The sequence below is a fragment of the Selaginella moellendorffii genome, unplaced genomic scaffold (assembly GCF_000143415.4).
Source record: "Selaginella moellendorffii unplaced genomic scaffold, v1.0 SELMOscaffold_21, whole genome shotgun sequence".
In the NCBI taxonomy this organism is placed as follows: domain Eukaryota; kingdom Viridiplantae; phylum Streptophyta; class Lycopodiopsida; order Selaginellales; family Selaginellaceae; genus Selaginella; species Selaginella moellendorffii.
The window spans coordinates 132,550-155,447 of record NW_003314282.1 but is presented as its reverse complement, the minus strand read 5'-3'; the positions used below and the strand labels follow the sequence as shown (position 1 = coordinate 155,447).

The following is a 22,898-nucleotide window of genomic DNA, read 5'->3' as shown; positions in this document are numbered from 1 at the left end:
ACCCGGCCCTCTTGGAGCTCTGCTATCTCGCACCTGGCTTCCCTGTACAAGTCGTAGGCAGCAAAGCAGACGTTCAGTGGTGTAGCAGTCGCAAGTGCTGCCAGATCTGGAGATGGCAACGTGAGTATGAAGAACTTGGTGAACCTGTCATATCGGACATGGTTCAGGAGGAACAACGTAGAGCAGCAGGACGACGCCAACTTTTCCGCAAGCTTGTCCTTGAGATTCACCATAAAGTTTGCTAGTGTTCTTCTAGCCTCGGCATACACAGAGACCACCTCTTTCCAATCGCCACCTTCCTTCTGCTTGATCTTCGCTTTTATCATGCTAGCCAGAGCTGACGAGATTACCGATCCAGTGAACACCTGATCGAGAGCGATCTTTGCTTCCTGAAGCTCACCAAGCTGTGACAGAGTCTTCATCATCCAGTACGAAGCTATGGCCCTGTACTCTACATCCAGAGCTTCTGCTGTGGATTTGGCAACTTGGAAGCATTTTAGAGCGCCTTCTCCATCATCCTGATGAATGATTGATCCAAGGCCCATGGCAGCATGATACCTCAGCAAATCTGACCTTGCGGAATCAAGGCAAGAGGTGAACAGTGCCTTTTCCTGATGGCGTGTTGCCACATGAAACGCTGCCAGTGCCTGTGGATCCTCTTCTTGCTGGCTGTTTGCAAAGCACTCCAGCAGAAACACCGAGAGACTATCCGGCTCCAAATCTTCGCTTGAGAAGTGATTGATGACGCCTTGGAGAAGCTTGGTACTCCACAGAAATCCATCGGCATCGCCCTGCTTCAAACAGATGAAATGGCAGTCAGCAAAGATCTTGACAGCGGGCTTGAGATTTTGCTTTTTTTCGGACAACTCTTGCAACAAAAGAACAGCTTGCTTCAGGCAAGACGAACAAGAACTCTCCCCCATTTCTTTCTAACACAACTCCAAATTCCACTGTTAAATAAAAGTTTACTTTGACTTAGCTGCAACAAAGGTCATTATGTGACTAACCCTCCGTATTAGGGTTGAAGTACATTCGCTATTTTGCATGGAGGAGCTCCGGGAGTTGTGCCAATCCGGCAAGGATGTGAAGCTGGGCGACGCGGAGGCATGGGAGGATCCATCACAACTCGCAATGGCCAAGCAAATACTAGAAGAACACTTCTATGTTCAAAATCTCCAGGATCCATCCCTCTTCGTCGTGCCCAAGACCACGATTTCTGCTGGATCCCCTTCCTCTATCCTCTTCCCTGCTTCCATTCCCCAAATCGAGTACACGGCACCGACACAATCCTCGGGCAATCGTAATGCCGGGCATCCAAACTACCGCCTCGTCTATGGCGATGGACCGTCGTGGCACCCGTGCCATTGCATCCAGCTGGCCCCCCAACCCCACCCACGCATCCAGATCCCGGCCGCGATCCATCACAAACTCCGCGAACAGCGCGTGGCAATCAAACTGGTGATCGCGCCCAGCGTCCGGATCACCCCTGCCAATGTGGACGTGGAGCTCCGCATCAAGACCCTATCGGTGAGCGTCATGGACGCGCTCAAGAACGAGACGGCGCTGGGCTTCTACCCCTGCCGGATTAGATTCTCGATCGAGCCACTGCTGGGCGATCCCAGCGCCGTCGCGATCCCGCTCTACACGCCCAGGACCGAAGGCGGTGGTGGATCTAGCAGCGGGGCTAGCACGAGGACAGGGAGCAGTGGTAAGAAGATCGGCGTCCAGATTGGATTTGGGCCCCTGTCGATCAGTGGCGAGAGGAGCTGGGGGGTGGGATTCGAAGAATCGACGGAGAGGGAGACGATCAGTGCTGGGGATTGGGAGGGCGTGGAGGATGAAATGGGGTCCGGGAACACGGCGGTGTTTGAGTGGAGGCTTTTGCGATGGAGCCACAATGGGGTGAGGTACAATGCTGACAATCCACACTCTGGATTGAGCTTGTCTACCAAGTCTCTTAAGGTTCGCTCCTCCATAGCTAGCAATCTCTCTCTCTCTCTCTCTCTCTCTCTCTCTTGGATGGATCGAATGAATTTGACTTTTTATTGTTTCCAGACCCCATTTCCAGGAGGAATCACAGGAATCAAAGTGGAAAGCTTTCCAGGCGTCATGTGGCATCTCCACCCAAGCATGAGATCCAAATTTCCGCTCCATTTCAGGTTCCAGTTGGAGGTGGAAATGCATCTGCTGTGGTTCGTGGGAAAGAATCGACTGTTCCGAGTGGCCGAGTGGGGAAGAGAGGCGTTCCAGTTTTGTCACGAGTTTGAAGTCACAGATGGTGTAAACTCCATTGTCACCTGAAAATGGCATATACTGGAATGTCATTGCTTATAAATTTTAAGGCTGTGAAATTTCTTTCTATGTACTACAACCACAGGAGAGTTCCTTTACTTGAACAATGAATATGCAATACCTCCTAAGTTCCTACCATCAGGCATTAGAGTATCTGACTGTTAGATAAATTTAAAACAGTTGACAAAAGTAAGGTTTGAGGGCTATGCTATATATGAATATAATCCACTTGCATCCATTAGTCTTCAAGATGGGAACCTTACAGACATATACATAATATCCTATTTGAATTGCTTCTTGTATTTCCAAGAAGAAAAAATCATGGTCATACTCCTTATGTAAATTATCCACAGTCCTTGCCTTAAAATTCGGCCTTACAGTCCTTGATCAAGTCCTTGATCTTGAAGACTATTTGAGTTATATTTTTCTAATTTTGAGAGTTTTCCATAGTTCAGCTTCCAGAAACATGGAAATGGTATATATATACCTTAGAAAATTTAAGGCTATTCTACACAATCTTTGAATGAGCCCTTTCCTGACTTTCGCTTGAATGATACTGAACACATAGTAGCTCCGGACTTCCTGGCATAGGATACCTTAGCATTAAAATATTACGACCTGTTTAAATAGATAAATAAGAATAAGTCAAAATTACTCCCTAATCTCTATTGTGTCATTTTTAAATCTGAGTTTTAATTTCCTAATGTTAACAATTTCCATTGTTCAGCTGCATATGAGTATACAATCTTTGAATGAGCCCTTTCTTGACTAAGTCTTACAGTCCTTGACTTCCATGAGTCAACAAAAACAAAAGGGATTCTTAGCTCCAGACTTCATGCCACTAGGATACCTCAGCATTACTTGGCTAGATAGATAAATAAGAATAAGTCAAAATCATACTCCCCAGAGTCCTTGATCTCAAAGACTATTGGATCATTTTTAAATCTGAGTTTTATTTTTCTAATGTTAACAATTTCCATAGTTCAGCTTCATGGGAGTATAAAAATTCTACACAATCTTTAAATGAGCCCTTTCTTGACTAAGTCTTACAGTCTTTGACTTCCATGAGTCAGCACAAACACAAGGGAGTTTCTTAGCATGCTTGAACGATGTTGAACACTCAGTAGCTTTAGACTTCCTGCCACTAGGATACCTCAGTATTACGACCTGGCTAGATAGATAAATAAGAATAAGCTGAAATAGTTGACAAAAACAAAAGATGCTATATTGCTTAAATATTATATATGAAGATAATTCAAATTGTATTCTTGCATCCATCAGTCTCATGCTTCAAAATGGGCACCCTAAGAATATCAGAACACCTATATGACCCTTGAACTCATGCTTCTAAACCTATAGCCTTGCAAAACTATGTAAATAATATATGAATGAATGATAGATAGAATATGCATGCATATCATCATTGGCGATATGATGGATATCAACATAGTCAAATATTTGAAATTGTCAGTCTGGTGTTAAGACTTGGTGTTAAATTGACAAAGATTAAGATGCCTAGACTATTCCTTCTAATGTGAGTTCTTTGGGTAATTTAAGCTTTTACCCTTAGCATCTAATAATTCTTCCCCTCTAATAAACCTTTATCCCAAGGTAGTGATCACCTTTTGATCCATTATCCACAACTGTATATATCAAAGAGTCATTACTTTTCATTTCGAGATAGTATATCTTTCAACTGGCTTATATAAAATATTGAATGATTTTTCACTCTAACTTGGCCTTTAGACGATCATGATAGTGGAATATAACTTAATTAATCAACACAATACACATAGCCATTATAATAAAGAATCCCATCCATTAATGAGAAAAATGTTTCCATCTAATTTATGAAAAAACCACTTTAACATTCTAAATTTGAGCATGTTTAATTAATTGTCCACACTTGCTGACCACTTTACTCAAATGATGATAAAACCATGTTTGTAACTCTGTCATATAACAAATATAAAATAAAGCATTTGCCACCACATTTAATTTCCTTGAACAATATTTAGTGGGAAACTCTTTAAATTTTATGAGTTTTACTATCTGCTTAGTGTTCTTCTCCTTTTATATGGTTTATCTTTCTAGCAAAATTTACGTGACAACAGTTTTGTGAGGTTTATATAGCAACAGTTTTGTAGGATTTTAGGGGGAAACAATTATATGTACAACACTTATAAATATGTTGATATAAGATGCATTTTTACATATATCATAAATAAATACATAAGAGGTTTATGATTGTGAACACAATAAAGATAGTGCTTCCATATCTACAAACTCTTGTTTATATATGGAATATTATTACTTTGTAGAATTCAAAATTTAATTCATACTTAGCTGAGTAAATCCATATTCAAGTAACTCCTTGACTTATTGTTGAATTTTTTGCTCCTCCTTATAGCTTAATTGAAATGGAAGTCAATAGATTGGCCTCGTCCCTAACTCCAATATAATCTTATATTTTACACCTCATAATAGAAGTAATCTATGAGAAAATTCAGATGGAAAAAAATAAAAAAAACTCTTTAAATACATTTTATGCTACTGTCTCTCCCACACATATGCCTTGGTCCTTGAAGCCAGGAATAAATAGCAAATAATTCAAATGTAAATAATTTATTATGACAAGTTTACTTTAAAGATGTAATGAAAAGCATAACATCTGAAGGCTAAACCCCTTTTCAAACCACACATCCTTAATACCACTGTATTCTAATAAAATGTGCTTAATGCTCCACTTTATTTTTAAATCCATCTTTCCTAACTATAACATCCCAAGAATGAAATCTATATAATGAATTTCTGCGAGATAAAAAGTTTTCATAAGTGTGATCTTGCCAATCAACACTTTTAACCTCTCCATATAAGCATTGAAATGTTATAGAGGGGTAATTACACTTTCCACTATATACTGAAAAACTCCTTATATAACTAAGTTATGTTCTTCAACAAATTTTACTGAAACAAAGTTGTCATCACTTCTATTGGCTAGTAAAGTTTACATTAGATAACCACAGAACACACCTTCTAGCATCAAAGTTAATACACAATTATCCTCAATTTCCATCTTATTCTACACATAACTAAGTTAACAAATAATGATTAAAAACATCTTCTTCCAATCAAAATAGTTTTCTTAATTATCTTTATAATGTAAATTTTGCAACTTCTTAGTATCTATTAAAAAATTGACCATTTTTCTTGTTCTGCTACTTATTCTTCAATTGTTGACAATTAGTCTTCTAGTGTCTAAACTTGTTGCAATGATGATAATTTTGCTTATAATTCTTCACAAAGAATTTTATTTCTTTTATTGAAAAACTCTTTCAATTCTTGTAAATTTGTGCTTGTTACTTTTAAGTCAACAAATTGCATCAAATAACTCCTCAAACTTTTCTTAGGTTAGGAATGACAGAAGTGTTGTTTCATGCTTTTATTATGAAGGCCATTAATAAAGTAAGACTTTTTCTAATTTGAATTATTCATTGGAACACAACTAATTAAGCTAGTAAGCTTCTTAATATAATCCTTGAGTGTTATTTTCCCTTGCTAAAAATGTCAAAGTTCCATGCAAACATTTTCCATATTATAGTGAGGGGTAAGATATAAATAAGAAGTAGACTTAAATTCATTACAGTAGATATTGATAGTTTGCTATCTACAATACAAAACTTTTTAAGCCAATTCCACTATCAAAGACATATATTAAGTAAAATCATTGGAATAATAACTAAAGCTTTTGCATATGGAGTTTCTTTGGCAATTAAGAAATTCTTCACATTGTCTAACTAAGCCACATATTCACACCACTAGCATCAGAAAAATTTGGAATCTTAATTCAATCTACCAAAGAAGACCATCACAACGAACTCCTTTAATACCAATGTTAAGACCTAGTTCTAAATAATAAAATTAAGAGGCTTAGCCTTGTTTTCAAGTTCCTTACCACTTGTTATAAATATGATTATGCGTATTGAAATTATTTGTTAGCAAATCTTTACTGCCACAACTGTAAAATGTCATTGTTGTTGGTTCCCTTAGTTAATTCATTTTGTTTAAATGAGTATCTACACTTGGTTGGATTTATAATTGAGCATACTTAGCCTAGTTTATTTCTCTTTTGCTTTATCTTGTATTGGTTTGATAAAAACCCTTGCATACTGGGCATTATTCCCTCAATACTATTATATGATAGCTTAATATGTCTAGTAAACAACATTTAACCCATATTGACCACATAGTCAAAGTTGGCACTTAACATAAAAAACATTACAAGACCTTGTAAATAATATATGAATGAATAAATGAATGAAACAGTCACTCCAAGAAGAAAAATCTTCAATGAAGGTAAAGGCTTTGTGATTTTATACTCAACAAAGTCTTTGATCTCAAAGACTCCTGAAGATATCCATTCTGAGCATAGCCTCCTAACATGGTGCTCCAAGAAATTTAAATCTCTGTCACTAAACATGTTCTTAGCCACCAATTTAGTTGAATAGAAATTAATGGCTCTACAGAAATGCCATAACTATAAACCAAGTGTGACTTGAGTCTTGCCCTCCATGCTGCACTTCCTTGGATTCTCATCTCATCAAACAGAGTTTTCAAGAAAAAAAAAGAGAAGAAAATAGCTCACCTCACCTGGAACAAAGACAAGTTTCTTTGAATACTTTCTAGCTGTGACTCAAAAGGCTCAACGATGATCTTGTAGTAATCCCCAAGATCGCTGTCTGTGTCGTTAGCATCCAGTAGTTTCAGCAAATCCGTTGGCGAGCAAACTTGAAAGCCGTGTTGGTGTTTGTATTTGATAAGCTCCCCGTTGTATAGAAGATAGATAACCACCTCATCAAAAGTTGATATCGAAATCATAGATACAATCAAGATGGCTGTTTCTTTCCCATGAGCTTGGAGATTTCTTCAATTTCTGACTCGTCGTCCATGTCAAACTCCATCGAGTTCTCACGATCCCCTTCTTTGCAGACTAGAAATAGCATGTCTCTTGCATGGCTCCTATCAGACCTGATCAGTGCTCACTTGATCTCGTTGGCTTCCAGTAGGATCATCTGCAGTCCCTTGAAGTAGGCCTTGAGTGACTCTATTATAGATCCTCCCTGTGCTCAAACAGCCCAAGTTTCCATCCATTGACAGCCAATACCTAGATTGCTACATTGGAAGAGGAGGAGTAGTGGACGGCCAGTCTTTTGAAGCACAGCATGGATTCCTGGAGAGCTCCCTGGAACAAGCAAAAACAGGAATGCTACGTTACTTTGCTGCGAGTGAACTTGGCAACGCGTGACAAGAAAAAAAGCCGAGAATATTTGGAGAGGGCGAAACGCTATGCTCCTCAAGTCAGTAACGAGGAGCTCATCACCGACGTCATCACCTGGCAGTTTGACGCTCTCATATCGCAGGATTTGTTCCAAGAGGCAAATGAGATCCTCCAGGAACTTCGAAAGGTTACAAGCAGCTTCTCCAACTTGGTGGTGTTTGGACAAGGTGTTGTAGCACTCCTAGAAGGATATCTCAAACCTAAACCGGTTCGTGATCTCTCTCTGTTTCTGAGGAAGCTCTTAGATTTATTATCTAAGCTCTACTGTTTTCACCGTCTCTGGAGTACTTCTCGACTGATCCACTCGTCCTCGGCCATCAGATTGCCTAGAAGATTGGTGACTTGGACAACATTCACTGGGCCCAAGTGTTTATAGACGATTGAGATCTTTGTCGTACGTAACTTCGATGCCTTCTTCAATATGGGACCTTGCATCTTCCGCGTCGACCCGGCCTTCTTGGAGCATTGTTATCTCGCACCTGGCTTCCCTGTACAAGTCGTAGGCAGCAAAGCAGACGTTCAATGGTGTAGCAGTGGAGATGAAGAACAACATGAGTATGAAGAACTCGGTGAACCTGTCATATCGGATATGGTTGAGGAACAACGTAGAGCAGCAGGACGATGCCAATTCTTCCGCAAGCTTGTCACTGAGATTCACCATGAAGTTTGCCAGTGATTCTTCTAGCCTCGGGATACACGGAGACCACCTCTTTCCAATCGCCACCTTCCTTCTGCTTGATCTTCGCTTTTATCATGCTAGCCAGAGCTGACGAGATTACCGATCCAGTGAACACCTGATCGAGAGCGATCTTTGCTTCCTGAAGCTCACCGAGCTGTGACAGAGTCTTCATCATCCAATACGAAGCTATGGCCTTGTACTCTACATCAAGAGCTTCTGCTTGTGGGCTTGGCAACTTGGAAGCATTTTAGAGCGCCTTCTCCATCATCCCGCTGAATGATCGATCCAAGGTTCATGGCAGCATGATACCTCAGCAAATCTGATCTTGCGGAATCGAGCCAAGAGGTGAACAGTGCTTTTTCCTGATGGCGTGTTGCCACCTGAAACGCTGCGAGTGCCTGTGGATCCTCTTCTTGTTGCTGTTGGCTGTTTGCAAAGCACTCCAGCAGAAACACTGAGAGGGTATCCGGCTCCAAATCTTCGCTTGAGAAGTGATTGATGACGCCTTGGAGAAGCTTGGTACTCCACAGAAATCCATCGGCATCGCCCTGCTTCAAACAGATGAAATGGCAGTCAGCAAAGCTCTTGACAGTAGGCTTGAGATCTTGCTTGTTCTTGGACAACTCTTCCAGCAAAAGAACAGCTCGTTTCAGGCAAGACGAACAAGAACTCTCCTCCGTTTCTCCCAAGCTTGGCTTATTCAATTGTATAAACTGTTAAATGAAAAATCCTTCCACAAAGTTCACTACGTGAAAGAAAACGATGTGAAATAAAAAAAGATGTTGGAAGCTTATCTACAATGGCCATTTTCTGTCCACTTGCTGAAGAAAAGAAGTTCGAGAACGGCAGAGAAACTTCACCAAAATAACGCTTGGAGCGTGCGACTTCATTCACACTGTTGATACTAGAGTTGTGAAGGGACTCCCCGAGACGAAGAAAGCTGCCCAATGCCTCACGTCGTAAAGCTTTTGGCAGCCATCGTCAGCCTCGATCATCTCCACAGCAGCCTTTTGGAGAGCACTCCCAATGTCCATCCCTTCTTCCACCAGATTACCATACATCTTCTCCATGAGCACCTGAGTGGACTCGTCCTTCACGTTCCAAAGTGATATCACCACGGACGGAACTCCGGAGATGTGGAACGATCTCGGCAGCGCCAGGATTCCCTCGGCAAACACTCTTCCGATTCCTGAGTTGCAGGCGCTGAGAACCGCGGCTGATGCTCGAAACGGACCCTGTCCTGCAAGCTCTACGACTTCATCCCCTGTGAGCCTGTCCGAAACCGACGCTGTTGTGAGAGCTCTCACGAGGCACTCCTCAAACTCGGAAGATCGAGCTGACTTTGCAAGGTCGTCTCGATGCTCTTCCGGCACTGCCAAAACCAGAGCTCCATCTGGAAAGTCCGCGGTAACTGTACCGTGGCTTGCGATGTGAATCCAATCACTTTCAGGAAGCTGCTGCAGCACAAGATCTTTCGTTGCATCAGCTTCGCACAGCAAGTTGACGACGCTCCCTGTGTTGGCTCTCTTCAGAAACGACTCCACCATCTCTGCTTCTTTCGTTGCATAATACAGATCTTTGCTGGGATTGCCAACCACCAGAGATGACGAAGTTTGTGATTTCTGCTTCTGCTGCCGTAGGGCCCGTCTTCTCTTGTCACAATGGTTCAAGAGCCTCAACGAGGAAACTGTGGCTACAGCATATCTCTGGATCAAGTAGTTGTCGTCTTCATCGATCATGGCGCCGAAAGGAACAAGGGAAACATCCTGCATTGATCATATGAATTTGAGATCCATACAAGTGAAAAGAAGAAAGTTTACCTCGGTTGGAACAAATATGAGCCTCTTGGGCTGAATGCTTTCCAGTCGAGACTCGAGAGGCTTGACGATAATGTCGTAGTAGTCCCTGAGAGCGCTGTCTGCGTCGTTGTCCTTCATGAGCTCCAGCAAATCTGATGGCGAGCAGACTTGGAAACCATACCGTTTTCTGAAATCGACGAGCTCTCCATCATGCAACAGATACGTAGCCACCGAGCTAAACGCTGCTGTTGAAAGGTGTGATATGACTACAATGGCTGTGTCCTTTCCCATGAGTTTGGAGATTTCTTCAACTTCTAACCAGGCTCTGTCGTCGTCCATGTCAAACTCTGTCGAGTTTTCGCGATCTCCTTCCCGGGTGACCAGAAACAACATGTCTCTTGCATGGCTCCTCTCAGACCAAATCATTGCTCGCTTGAATTCGTTTGCTTCGAAAAGGACCATCTGCACTCCTTTGAAGTAGACTTTGATCGATTCTATATTAGTGATCCTTCCCGTGCTGACATACCCGAAGTTTTCATCCACTCGCAGCCAATGCCTACGAATGCAACATTTAGAAAGAGAGGAAAGACACAAAATATGAACAATACCAACCTGAGTGCTTGCTCCAACTTTTGGACAGCATCTCTGGTGAAGCCCATCTTCCACAGCAGAAAACCATGGGAGCAAAGAACCGGAGGAACAGCAGTACCTCGCAGAAACGTGGCCTCTGCAAGCTGAGTTGCTTGTGTCATGAATTCGTTTACGAGTGAAATAGGCGACGCGATTTGATCGTCCTCTTGAGACAATCTCTCGTAGTATGCATGTGCCAGGTGAGCCATCTTCATCCAAACTCTAGCTTCAAAAACCTCCAGTCTACCATGTAGTTCGACCTCCCTATGATCACGTTTCAGAGCTTGGAGCAAGTGCGCGATCCGTGATTCCTGTTGTTCGAGATCTCCTTCCTCTTCAAGCTTATCCAGCTCTTTTAACGACTCTAGAATCTCGTCGAACTCCAACTGTGCCTCATCGTAGAGCTCAATTCCCAAATGAGGAATTCCTGTAGGAAAGAATGGTAAGAAAGCAGAAGAAGAAAAGAAAAAAAAACACGCATACCTTTCGACGAGTTTTTCACAAAATTTTCGATCGCGGTGGTAGCGCTGCTGAAGCTGCGTTGCAAACATGCCCTGCCAAAGTAAGACACTGTGCGTTTGTTCTCGCCGCACATATACGTGACCAGTGCCGCCGGGTATAGAGTTTGTAGAGGTTCCAAAAGGTGGACAGCTCGTTGGAAATGTAGGAAGCTGCCGGAATGATCTCCCCAAGCAACCTTGAGATGCCCTTCCATGAGCGCCACAACACCTTGACCAAAGACCACGCTGGAGAAATGGCTGCTGTTGATCATCTTCTCAAGCTCCTGGCAAAGCTCACTTGCATTTTGGAACATCTGGCGCTCTATGAGAAGAACGAACAGCTCGAGCATGACGTCGATTATGAGCTCTTCGTTGCCGGTTTGGAGAGCGCAGTGTTTTGCGCTCTCCAGGTACTCCTGCCTTGATTTCTTGTCACTGCATGCATGGCCTAGCGTATACGCAGCAAAGTAACGCAGCATTCCTGTCTTTGCCTGTTCCAGGGACTTCTCCAGAAGTTCATACTGTGTTCTGGAAAATCTGCCATCGATTGTTCCCTTTCTTCCAACGTAGTAATATGCCCAAGCCTTGTTGTCTTCGTTCTCGTATTTCTCGAAACATGCTATCAGTCGAGAAACCATAGCTTGAGTGTCTGCTGTGATCTCGCGGTTGATATAGTTGTCCAGAAACACTCCGGCCCAGTAAATGCTGTCTAAGTCATCCATCTTCAACGCGATTTCATGGCCAAGTACGAGAGAGTCGAGACCAGTGTCATATCCTTCTTCGATATGGGCCCTTGCATCTTTGGCGTCGTTCCAGTTTTCTTGGAGCTTTAGTATCTCCAGTCTCGCTTCTCTGTAGAAATCATATGCAGCGAAGCATACATTCAATGGTGTAGGGAGTGCCTCTGGATCTGGCCGAGATGGCAGCATCAACATGGAGAACTTGGTAAAGTTGTCATAGCGAATAAACTCGAGGAGGAACAAGGTAGAGCAGCAGGACGACTCCAACTTTTCCGCAAGCTTATCGTTGAGATTCACCATGAAGTTTGCCAGTGTTCTTCTAGCCTCAGCATACACGGAGACCACCTCTTTCCCAGCTTGGCCTTCCTTCTGCTTGATCTTCGCTTTTACCATGGTAACCAGAGCTGACGAGATTACCGATCCAGTGAACACCTGATCTAGAGCAATATTCGCTTCTTGAAGCTGTGCCAGAGTCTTCATCATCCAGTACGAAGCTATGGCCCTGTACTCTACATCCAGACCTTCTGCTATGGACTTGGCAACTTGGAAGCATTTTAGAGCGCCTTCTCCACCATCCTGCTGAATGATCAATCCAAGGCCCATGGCAGCATGATACCTCAGAAAATCTGATCTTGCGGAATCGAGGCAGGAGTCGAACAGAGCTTTGTCTCGATGGAGTGTTGCCACATGAAACGCTGACAGTGCCTGTGGATCTTCTTCTTCCTGCTGCTGGTCGTTTGCAAAGCACTCCAGCAGAAATACCGAGAGGCTCTCGGGCTCCAAATCCTTTTCTGAAAAGTGACCGATGACGCCTTGGAGGAGCTTGGTACTCCACAGAAATCCATCGGCATCTCCCTGTTTCAAACAGATGAAATGGCAGTCAACAAAGCTCTTGACAGCAGCCTTGAGATCTTGCTTGCTCTCAAACAACTCTTTCAGCACAAGAACAGCTCGTTTCAAGCAAGACGAACAACAAGTCCCCTCCATTTCTTGCTCGAATCTTGCAGCCGTATCTATTTGACCCGCAAGTAGCACTTTAAACTATTCATCACATGCATCGTGCTCAATGCAAGCTTACCCTTTGACTCGGGCGAGAAAGGCTGGAAAAACTTTAGCAATGCTTCTACAAAGAAAAACAAACGTTGATTGTGAAATGGAAAGATGAAGGAATGAAACCACTTGCCTGGAAGCTTTAGCACAGAACAATGGAAAGGAAGAATTTCCACAGGCTATCGGCCGAGAAAAATGATCCATCAGAATGTCAATGCCTGAAGAAAATACGATCTACATGAACAAATTGAAGATCAGTACCAGTGAAACTTAACATGATCACGTCCAAGATCGCATTAAAGCTGAAGAAGCTTTCACAATGCTTCTGAACGAAAAAAAAGAGTTGATCGTGAAATGAGAAGATGGCCAAAGGGCAGAACGATTTTGAAAGGAAGAATTTCCACAGGCTACCGGGGAGAACGATCCATCAGAATGCCTGAAAAAAATTATAAGATTTTTGATCTGCATTTCAACAAAATCCTCCAAAATGCTGCTTACATCCAAGATCGCGAGTCGAAGAGCGCCATTTCACCCCATGGATGGAGGAAACGAAAATAAAAGCTCTTTCTGCAAGAAGAACCCTAAACCCTAAACCTCACGTTTATTTTCCCTGCATTTTCATCTTTGCGTTAAGGGGATGTAGCTCAGATGGTAGAGCGCTCGCTTAGCATGCGAGAGGCACCGGGATCGATACCCGGCATCTCCAAATTCTCTTGAAGAGCATCCATTTTGACGACTTGCGTTGACTATACTTGACCAGGTCCACTAGAGGAGCTATGGAATGTGGAAGAGCCCTAACTTATGATCAAGAGCTTGTCGCGCTTGAATTTGGGATTGGGCGGGCAATGCCGGCGCTCCAGCTGTGAATCCAGGCACGGCGCCCCAGCGGACAAGGTGAGAGTCACAATCTTGGCGCGATTGAGAGCCGCTAGCAGCGCCCGGGATCTAGACAGGGGAAGACTCGCGCACGCCGACGCCATCGCCAGCGGCATCGATTCCAATGCCTTCGTCGCCAGCAGCCTCATCAACATGTACGCCAAATGCGGATGCCTGGCGGAAGCCCGGAAGATTTTCGAGAGGATGGACAAGCGCGATGTGGTGTCTTGGAACACATTGCTCATGGGGTATGCGGAGAATGGCCGTGGCGACTTGGCGCTGGAGATTTTCTCGCAGATGGAAGCGCAGGGCATCGAATCGAACAGGCTGAGCTTCCTTGGCGCTTTCAAGGCTTGCATTGCTGTGGCCGGGAAAGAAGTGGGGATTCTCGTGGATGGAAAGGTCGTGAAGGTCGAATCGCTGGGCATGGGCATGGGTATACACGCGAAAAGCTTGAGAAGCTTGAGAAGAAGAGGACGCTATCAGCAGGAAGACGAAGATATCAAGCTTCCAAACACAGTGATCGACATGTACTCCAAGTGTGGGAGCTTGAGAGATGCTTTCATGATTTTCGAGAGGATGCCATGGCACAGCGTCATCTCTTGGACAGTGCTGATGCTCGGCTTTGTGGAGAATGGGGAGGAAGAGCTGGCGTTGGAGCTCTTTGACAAGATGACAGAGATGGAACTTTTAGAGCCGGACGATCGAACTTTCGTTGCTGCTATCAAGGCCTGTGCTGCTCAAGCCGAGAAAGAAGCTGGAGTGGAGATCAGTGCCAAGCGAATCAAGCTAAAGTTTCTGGAGAAAGGGATGGAGATCCACGCTCGAGCTCGAGCTCAAGGCCACTACGACACGGACGTGTTCGTAGGAAACGGTCTTGTGGATCTATATGCCAAGTGTGGAAGCATGCTCGACTCTCGCCGGGTTTTTGAGAAGATGGTGACGCGCGATGCCATCTCCTGGACCTCGCTGATGCTCGGCTACGATGACAACGAAGAACCAAAGTTGGCGCTGGAGCTCTTCGAAGCCATGGACTGTCCACCGACGGCTCTCTCGTTCGTGGCGGCGTTCAAGGCTTGCTCGAGCCTGGCAGAGCCGGAAGCTGGAGTTTCACTGGATGAGAAGCTCGTGGTGAAGCTGGAGATCCTCGACAAAGGCATGGCTCTTCACTCCCGAGCCGAGAGAGCCGGCTTCGACCGTGAGATCCTGGTGGTGAACACGCTGGTAAACATGTACGCGAGCTGTGGAAGCATGGCCGACGCTCGCCGGGCTTTCGACAGATCCTTGCAGCGCGATCTAGTTCTCTGGACGTCACTCATGGTGGGATACGTTCAAAACAGCCAAGGATCACAGGCACTGGAGATTTTCACGCGCATGAAGCAGGAAGTTCGTGGTTTCTCCGCGGATCCTCGGACTTACTGCGCTGCTCTCAAGGCCTGCGGCTCCTCCGCGGGGATCGGACTCGCCACTGCCATCCACGCCGACCTCTGCCGCTACTGGAGCTTCATCGAGCACGATCCAGTTCTCGCAACCACCCTGCTGGATTCCTACTGCAAATGCGGCAGCGTGCTCGACTCCCAACTCGTTTTCGATCTTCTTTCAGTGGCTGACTCGGTTGCCTGGACTGCTCTCGTCGCAGGATATGGCCGCAGGGGAGACACAGCCAGAGTTTTCGCGCTGGTGGACGCTATGATCGAGCAAGGCGTGGAGCTCAACAAGGTAACCTTTCGTTGCGTTCTCACGGCTTGCAGCCATGCAGGGCTCGTCGCTCGAGGGAAGCGCTACTTTGCGAGGATGACGAGCGAGTTTGGGATATCTCCCGGGATCGAGCACTACGTTTGCATGATCGATCTCTTGAGCCGGGCCAACGAGCTGGAAGCCGCGGTGGAGATGGTGCACAGGATGCCATTCAAGCCCAATGCGATGGCGTGGATGGTGCTCTTGGCCGGGTGCCAGAAGTGGAAGAACGTAGAGATCGGGAGAGTTGCGTATGAATCGCTGGTGGAGCTCGACAGGAACAACGCTGCGGTGTATGAGATCATGTCAAACATCTTTCGAAGCACATCAAAAAATTCTCTGGTGAATTGACGTAACCGGCTCTAGTTGACCTGTTTGACAAGAGTTGAACGGGTTTGACCGGCCCCGGCCTTGGTGAGACGTTTTATTTGCGGGGATCGAGGAAGAAGATTTTACCGCTAGTTCTAAGGATAAGAATTTACGTACAGTGGAAGTTCCAGATCGTGATTTGCTCGGAATCGTCGAGATTGTCTGGCCCGTTGTCTGGGAATTCGTCGTTGCCAGTGCCGGGCCATTCTGGCCGGAAGTCGAGATGATCGTCGTCCCAAGCCACGCTCGCCAGCCAATCCGATCCGGAAGAGCTCCCCTCGAACGATTCATCCACCACCTCGAAGTGCTCCAGGAACTTGGATCCTGGCGGCGGCGCCGGGGCTGCTGGCGGAGGCCCATGATCGTTGTTGCCAGAGCTGGGAAGCTGGAGGAGACTCTGATGGTGCTTGAAGCTCTCGGTTTGATCGAGGCGAGGAGCTGGAGGGAGCTGGATGGATCCGGAGAGCTGCTGGTAGCCATGGCGGAAATTGGCAGTACTAGTCGAGAAGCTCGCGGACGAGGATGATGCGCGGACCACTTGCGCGGAGCTCAGGCTCTCCACCACTCTGGCGTACATCTCCGTCACGCGATTGGATCGCTGCTGGAGCGAGAAATTCACGGACGAGGCCATGGATGATCGCGAGGCGAGGAAGAGAAGATCCAGTGGCGACGACGGGGACGACGCCGGGGAGAAGGAATTGATCGATTGCCGCTGAAGCTGGAGCTGCTGGTGGTGGCGGTGATGATCCAGGCGATGCTCCAGCTTGAATCTTTTGGCTGGATTGGCTGCCGATTGATCCATGGACGTCGACGATGGATGATCGGTCGTCTTGTTCTTGCTATCGGGGAGATTGAGATGGGCTTCCGGGCCGTAGAGCCGCTTGGCAGCCTCATCGTAGGCTCGCGCCGCCTCGTCCGCTGTGGCAAACGATCCAAGCCATAGCCGCGATCGCTTCTTGGGCTCGCGAATCTCCGCGACCCATTTCCCCCACGTCCTCTGCCTCACACCCCGATACGTGCACGACGCATTCTCCGGCCCGCCCTTGCCCCTCATCGATCCCTTCTTGCTGATGATCGCGGCGCTCGATCGATCATCTATCACTCAATCGATCTCCACCAATTCGCCGCCCCTTGTCTCGCGATCGGGGGCAGTGGCGACGCGCTCGCGATCGAGACAGGATCAAGAATCATAGGGAGAATGTGTCGCTGCAGAGAAAGCACCAAGAACAATGGCCCCCTCTGGGCGACTCCAGAAGAAAAAGGGAGAATCCATGTTTCTGACGTGGCACTTTGCGCGAATGGCACGCTGGAAAGTCTCTCTACGTGTCATTCCTTATGGCCTGACACGTCAGAGAATAAGCGCGGCATCTTCCACTTGTCCGCTGATGTGGAGCTAATCATCAGTGCCCGCTTTTTACCCCGCCAGGAGTCACGTTTTTACCCAACGTGTTCACGAGCGCATCAATCATCACATGCATGAATTTCTTCTCTCGAGCCGTATCGCATACATGGTAAATAAACAGTAGATACGCCTGTCAGACCATGGAATGGAATGGTAATTTGGCAACGTAGCGTAGAAGCCCGTCACTGGCCTTCACGGGGGCGGCATCGAAGCACGGGCATGCCCGTCAGTGAAGTTTTATACGATCTTCCCATGGTAACTAAAAGAAAAGGGCCACACGGGAAACGCCGTGACACCGTTGGGAAATCTTCCATGCCAATCTGTAAAGAACAATCGCATTACTACCAAAAATTCTTACTGTACAAATGCGTGAAAAACTCCTTTGTATGAATTTTTTTTTCCTTCATTGACGCCTCATTGGCATCTCTTCGCCGGGCGCCTCCACGTCTTGCTTAGAGCTCGTCGGAGAAGAATATATATGAGAGGGAAGGTTGGTATAAACACCTGCGATAAGAGAGACATGAGATAATTGGCTATGGAAACCATGGAGAAATCTATCATACCCATCGAGTTGTCCTTGCCATAGTCTTTCGTTACGTGCAGCAAATAGGTGCCTGACAGTATGGTGATGAAACCAGAAATCTCGGAGACAATATTTCGAGGGCTCTGTGTATCCCAGTCCTGGAATAGGAATAGCAGCTTGTGATAAAGGAAAACATCGAGTGAACTTCTCACCTTGAACATAATCACGCTAGCAACAATCGTGAACGTCGTGAACATTACATAGTAGATTGGTGACACAACCGCTGTGTTGAATGTGTCAAGAGCCTGGACGAAGCTTTTAGATCTGGATTGCAAGCAATGCAAGAAAAGAATAAAATGCCTTGCCTTGTTGAGGTAGTTCATCTGAGTGACCACACAGGTGACAAGAACCATTCCAAACACCCACGTTTGCGAGTAAATAAGCTGATTAGAGCCCTGGAATGTAAGCTTGATGGCGATTCCCAGAGCTTTTGCACTCATGACCTGGTGTGAGAGCAAGCTCGTAAGTCTAAACCAAAAGCAGAAAGGAAAGAAGAACGCGAACTTACGGAAAGAGATCCCATCAAGGAGCAGATGCCAACGTAGACCATAACTTGAGTTTGGCCGATTCGAGGCACAAAGTGAAACGTGAGCACGAGAACCACAGAAACGACTGCCAGTGCATAAAGCAAAAAAGCTGGGAAGCAAACGAGCTGGTTAGTTATTTCCACCTAAAAGGAAAAAAGAAAAGAGAAAAAGAAAAGAAGAGAACTTAAATCTACCTGGTTCTGTAGCAAGTCGCCAAACTTCGTCCACTGAATTCATGATACGTTCTTCGGGAGCATTTAAGACAATTCCCACGGATCCAACCACACAGAGAAGACATCCTAGAATTCCCAGTCCAGCAAGCTTCTCCTTGAGCATGATATCCGCTAGAATCGCACTGCATATCACAACCCAGCGAGTTATAAATCCAAAAACTAGTAGCGATCGTATCGAGCAGCATACACACCTGACAATGATGCTGAGTGCTCCCAAAGGAGTGACGAGAACCGCTGGTGCGAAAGCATAGGCAGCAAAGTTTGCAATCTCGCCAACGATCACTGCGAAAAAGAAATTCACGCATAGGTTAGTAGAGACGCTTAGAGTTTTGTTTCTCACGTACTCGTGATCATGCCAGACCACCATAGCGGCTCCAATAAATAAGAATAGCCTCCCACTCCTGCAAGATATGGTTTTAGATCGAATGTAAATTCAATCCATGATCGAAGAAAACTAAAGATAAAACCAAGGAGGTACCTGCTCGTACTCCTGAGGCGCCCGCTTTCTTCAATCCCTTCTTCTTCATGATAAAGCTGGAGCCAATAAACACACTAGACGAAAGGGCTAGAATGAGCCCTACGTGATTGGTCTCTCTCCTCACCGGCTCTTCCACAACATTACCAAATTCCAATCCCGCCATAGCTGACCGACGATCGCTTGCTCGCTACATCCTGATCGATTCACCAGCGTCTGGATCTCGGTGGATAGATCCAATCCATGGCGTCCTAAAACCCTTCCCTGCTCGAATGCTGACCGATTCTCCCTTTCCTTGCCTCGAATCTATCGCGCCAGGATGGATTGGAGCTCCGCGCACGCAGCGATCATGGATTCACGCCTCGTCCCATAGCCGCCCTGTGAGAAAGTTTTGAGTTCTCTACGATCGTACCTAGCTGTCCAGAAAATAAAAAACGACTATTAAAATTTTCGAGGAATATGCTTGCATGCCGCTCCAAAAATTCCCTGCGGCCAAGATTTTGCCACGTGGAGTTAAGCTGGCGGGAAATAAATTTGAAACATTAGGGCTCTTGGGACATAAATCTTAGGGCACATGGAAGTGAATGGTTTGGCTGAAATGCTCGGCGACAGCAACGCGATTCGGGGCGGAATTTTGGATCCAGCGATACGATGTGAGTGAAATCTGTGCTCTGCGCTCTTGATCTGTCGCTTTTCTGTCCAGTGGTACGCTCTCTCGAGGCTGAGATCGTTCCTCAAGTACTCCGGCAATGAGGCCGCTAGGGATGGGGATAATCACGCATTGCAGAACGCACCTGGGATTCCGGAGCTGCTGGTCGCATCTAAGGCGTGCAGCTGCTCCAGAGATCTCGAGATCGCCAGGAAAATCCACACACAGGCGTGTGATGGATCGAACATCTACTTGGCGACCAGCCTGGTGGATATGTTCGCCAAATGCAGGAGCATGATCGATGCCTGTGCCGTCTTCGACCGGATGCCTTGTCAGAACGTCGTCTCGTGGACAGCGCTAGTTCTTGGGTATGTGGAAATTGGGAAGAATGCTGTGGCTTTGGAGGTTTTCACGAGAATTGCTGCTCCAGATGCTTTGAGCTTTGTTGCGGCGCTGGTTGCTTGCGCGAACTTGGCTACGGCTGCTTCGGACGACGGTCACCAGCTCAACCAAGACAAGCTCCAGTTCTTGGAAACGGGAATGGCACTTCACTCCCGTGCTCTCCAAGCTGGTTACGACGAATCCATTGTTTCGCTGGCGAATACACTCATCAGCATGTATGCCAAGTGTGGAAGCTTGGTCGACGCAAGGATGGTTTTTGATCGGGCTCCGCAGCACACTGTGGTGTCTTGGAACGCATTGATAGCTGGATATGTTGAGAACGGAGAGGAGGAACTGGGATTGGAACTATTCTGGTGGATGGTCCAGCAGCACCAGCATTGTCTACCGGACTCTCGGACACTTGTTGCTGCTCTTACAGCTTGCACCAGCTTGGTTTCAAAAGAAGACGGTGTTAAAGTCGATGGGAAGTTGGTCAAGCTCAAGGGAATGGAGCAAGCTATGGCGATCCACTCTCAGGCTGTACGAGCTGGACAGGACAAACAAGTTTATGTTGCGAGCAGTATTATCAACCTCTACGCGAAGTGTGGGAGCATGGTAGACGCGATCTTGGCTTTCTACAGGATGGAAACTCGGGATGTAGTGTCCTGGACATCACTGATACTGGGATACGGGGAAAGCGGGGAAGGCGAACTCGGTCTAGAACTCTTTCGGCAGATGCAAGCTCAAGGGTGTTATCCCGACGCTCGGACTTACGTTTCTGTGCTGAGAGCATGCGGGGATTGTGCGGACCGAGACGAGAATGTGACACAGGTTGATGGAAAGCTGGTGAAGGTCACGAGCTTGGAAAAGGCATTTCCTCTTCACTGCCAAGCTGCCAGGGACGGCTTCCTGGACAACGTATTCGTGGCGACTAGTCTGGTGGACGTCTATGCAAAGTGTGGAAGCCTTCTGGACGCTCGCATGGTGTTTGACAGGATGCAGTATCACAGTCCTGTGTCCTGGAATGCATTGATCCTGGGCTACGCCGAGAATGGTGATGCCGAGGTGGCCCTCGACATATTCTCGAGAATGAGAGCTCAAGACGGCTGCGAGGCAAGCGACTCCCGAGCTTTCGTAGCGGCTTTGATAGCATGTGGGAGTCTGGTGGCACTTGAGCTTGGGAAAGTAGTTCATGGCGAAGTCCTTCGGCTTGGACTCGAGACAGACACTTACGTTGCCAATTGCTTGGTGGATTTCTACTCGAGGTGCGCTAGCATGGCCAGTGCTCATCGAGTGTTCGAGTCCATCAGTAGCAGCAGCAGGAACTTGGTGACTTGGAGTGCGTTGATGTGTGGCTACAGTCGTCGCGGTAAGACCGACATGGTATTTTCACTGTTTGAAATGCTCAAGAACGAAGGACACCGCGCAGATGGTATCACCTTCCTCGCACTTCTCACTGCTTGCAGTCACGCTGGTCTTGTAGAACGAGGAAAGAGGTACTTCCAGGAGATCCTCTCTTCACAGGAGACCAAGCCTTTAGCTCAGCACTACGACTGCATGGTCGATCTTCTAGGCCGGGCAAATTATCTTGACGAAGCAGTACTGCTGGTGAAGTCCATGCCTTATAAGCCGAACGTGGTAACTTGGAACGCTGTCCTGGGAGCCTGTCGGAAGTGGAAAAATGTGGAGCTTGGGAGGCTGGCATTCAATACACTGGTGGAGCTCAACGAGAAGCAAGCGTCCACTTATCTCACCATGGCAAGCATCTACGGAAGCGTTGGTATGTGGGAAGAGCAAGCCAAAATCTTGTCCATGAAGCGGCTCGCGAGGCCTTGGAAGGAGCCTGGTGTGAGCTGCTGGACGGATCATCATGGTGTGGTACACAGGTTCAGAGCTGGAGATTGCTCGCACGCTCAAAGTGAAGCTGTTGGAATCAAGCTCAAGCAACTACTGGTTCGAATGAAGGAAGGAGGCTATGTTGCCCAGCTAAGCAGTATTTCCTGTAACGTCTCGGACTGTCAGAAAGAGGAGGCTTTGTGCGAGCACAGCGAGAGGCTAGCCATTGCTTGTGCACTCATCAATACCGCTCCAGGTGCAGTCATTCGGATCGTAAAGAACTTGAGAGTTTGTGACGACTGCCACCAAGCGACTGCTGTTATCTCGGCGATCGAGCGGAGACGTATCATCTGCAGGGACTCGAGTCGCTTCCACGTCTTTGAAGGTGGGAAGTGCAGTTGTGGGGACTTTTGGTGATCCTTGTTATCTACGTCCGTGGAGTAATACGAGGAGGTGGCGATCAAAGCCATCGCTTTCCAAGGTATTTTGTGACGTCTCTGGCTTTTAGTTTCTCACTTTTGGATCCATGGCAGGCATTGAAATTGAGGTTTGCAAGACCAAGTACATGGTAAAGCTAGAAAGTTTCCCAGGGAAAACTAAGGGGAACAATTTCCTTCTTCATGAAGAGTCCGCAAGTTCTCGTAAGTTTTTTTTGGTTGCATGGCTCCTTGGTAATAATGTGTCGATTGGAGGCTTCAGTTGCGAGGATTTTTTGCTGTGGAAGATGGATTTCAAGGCGTAAGCTGTTTGTATCTTTTATTTTCTAATTTTTGTTCACAGTTTATCGCTCAGCTTTCCAAAA

At 46.4% G+C, this 22,898-nt stretch overlaps 5 protein-coding genes and 1 non-coding gene across 7 annotated transcripts; 4 read left to right on the top strand and 2 right to left on the bottom strand.

Moving 5' to 3' along the window:
* Positions 1–1,036: 1,036 nt before the first annotated feature.
* LOC9637766 lies at positions 1,037–2,359 on the top strand. The gene is made up of 2 exons (XM_024678223.1): positions 1,037–1,962; positions 2,056–2,359. Exons 1-2 carry the CDS (start codon positions 1,045–1,047, stop codon positions 2,299–2,301), a joined length of 1,164 nt encoding a protein of 387 aa, XP_024533991.1. The 5' UTR covers positions 1,037–1,044; the 3' UTR covers positions 2,302–2,359.
* A 6,737-nt stretch (positions 2,360–9,096) lies between these two features.
* LOC9637765 lies at positions 9,097–13,555 on the bottom strand. Its single transcript, XM_024678377.1, has 6 exons — positions 13,527–13,555; positions 13,057–13,087; positions 11,222–12,833; positions 10,721–11,165; positions 10,130–10,664; positions 9,097–10,075 (listed from the first exon to the last, which is right to left on the bottom strand). Exons 1-6 carry the CDS (start codon positions 13,553–13,555, stop codon positions 9,200–9,202), a joined length of 3,528 nt encoding a protein of 1,175 aa, XP_024534145.1. The 3' UTR covers positions 9,097–9,199.
* Positions 13,556–13,661: 106 nt separating this feature from the next.
* On the top strand, positions 13,662–13,734 carry TRNAA-AGC. The gene has a single exon. It is a non-coding gene; the product is annotated as a tRNA-Ala (tRNA).
* Positions 13,735–14,147: 413 nt separating this feature from the next.
* On the top strand, positions 14,148–15,992 carry LOC112347456 (pentatricopeptide repeat-containing protein DOT4, chloroplastic-like). Its single transcript, XM_024678376.1, has one exon. It carries the CDS (start codon positions 14,148–14,150, stop codon positions 15,990–15,992), a length of 1,845 nt encoding a protein of 614 aa, XP_024534144.1.
* A 1,728-nt stretch (positions 15,993–17,720) lies between these two features.
* On the bottom strand, positions 17,721–19,652 carry LOC9637763 (probable magnesium transporter NIPA4). Of its 2 annotated transcripts, XM_024678157.1 has the most exons (9): positions 19,234–19,652; positions 19,100–19,156; positions 18,947–19,037; positions 18,717–18,877; positions 18,504–18,631; positions 18,301–18,438; positions 18,148–18,240; positions 17,976–18,093; positions 17,721–17,916 (listed from the first exon to the last, which is right to left on the bottom strand). In XM_024678157.1, the coding sequence occupies exons 1-9, from the start codon at positions 19,394–19,396 to the stop codon at positions 17,816–17,818; spliced, it is 1,050 nt and encodes a 349-aa protein (XP_024533925.1). In that variant the 5' UTR covers positions 19,397–19,652; the 3' UTR covers positions 17,721–17,815. The 2 variants fall into 2 exon arrangements, with proteins under 2 accessions (XP_024533925.1, XP_002973088.1); XM_002973042.2 differs by having other exon boundaries at positions 17,976–18,240.
* Positions 19,653–19,814: 162 nt separating this feature from the next.
* On the top strand, positions 19,815–22,850 carry LOC112347455 (pentatricopeptide repeat-containing protein At3g12770-like). The gene is made up of 4 exons (XM_024678375.1): positions 19,815–19,883; positions 19,934–22,577; positions 22,630–22,737; positions 22,796–22,850. Exons 1-2 carry the CDS (start codon positions 19,815–19,817, stop codon positions 22,511–22,513), a joined length of 2,649 nt encoding a protein of 882 aa, XP_024534143.1. The 3' UTR covers positions 22,514–22,577; positions 22,630–22,737; positions 22,796–22,850.
* The last annotated feature ends 48 nt before the right edge of the window (positions 22,851–22,898 follow it).

Excerpts from the sequence above, each read along its gene's own strand:
- LOC9637766 (XM_024678223.1), top strand. The coding sequence starts at position 1,045 with ATGGAGGAGCTCCGGGAGTTGTGCCAATCCGGCAAGGATGTGAAGCTG. Across the intron at positions 1,963-2,055 it reads TGTCTACCAAGTCTCTTAAG|ACCCCATTTCCAGGAGGAAT; the intron begins GTTCGCTCCTCC and ends TATTGTTTCCAG.
- LOC9637765 (XM_024678377.1), bottom strand. The coding sequence starts at position 13,555 with ATGGCGCTCTTCGACTCGCGATCTTGGAT. Across the intron at positions 10,665-10,720 it reads AAGTTGGAGCAAGCACTCAG|GCATTGGCTGCGAGTGGATG; the intron begins GTTGGTATTGTT and ends TTGCATTCGTAG. Across the intron at positions 10,076-10,129 it reads TCATATTTGTTCCAACCGAG|GATGTTTCCCTTGTTCCTTT; the intron begins GTAAACTTTCTT and ends TGATCAATGCAG.
- LOC112347456 (XM_024678376.1), top strand. The coding sequence starts at position 14,148 with ATGGGGTATGCGGAGAATGGCCGTGGCGACTTGGCGCTGGAGATTTTC.
- LOC9637763 (XM_002973042.2), bottom strand. The coding sequence starts at position 19,396 with ATGGCGGGATTGGAATTTGGTAATGTTGTGGAAGAGCCGGTGAGGAGA. Across the intron at positions 18,878-18,946 it reads GCACTCAGCATCATTGTCAG|TGCGATTCTAGCGGATATCA; the intron begins GTGTGTATGCTG and ends TGTGATATGCAG. Across the intron at positions 17,917-17,975 it reads TGGCAAGGACAACTCGATGG|GTGTTTATACCAACCTTCCC; the intron begins GTATGATAGATT and ends CTCTTATCGCAG.
- LOC112347455 (XM_024678375.1), top strand. The coding sequence starts at position 19,815 with ATGGTTTGGCTGAAATGCTCGGCGACAGCAACGCGATTCGGGGCGGAA. Across the intron at positions 19,884-19,933 it reads TTTGGATCCAGCGATACGAT|TGGTACGCTCTCTCGAGGCT; the intron begins GTGAGTGAAATC and ends TTTTCTGTCCAG.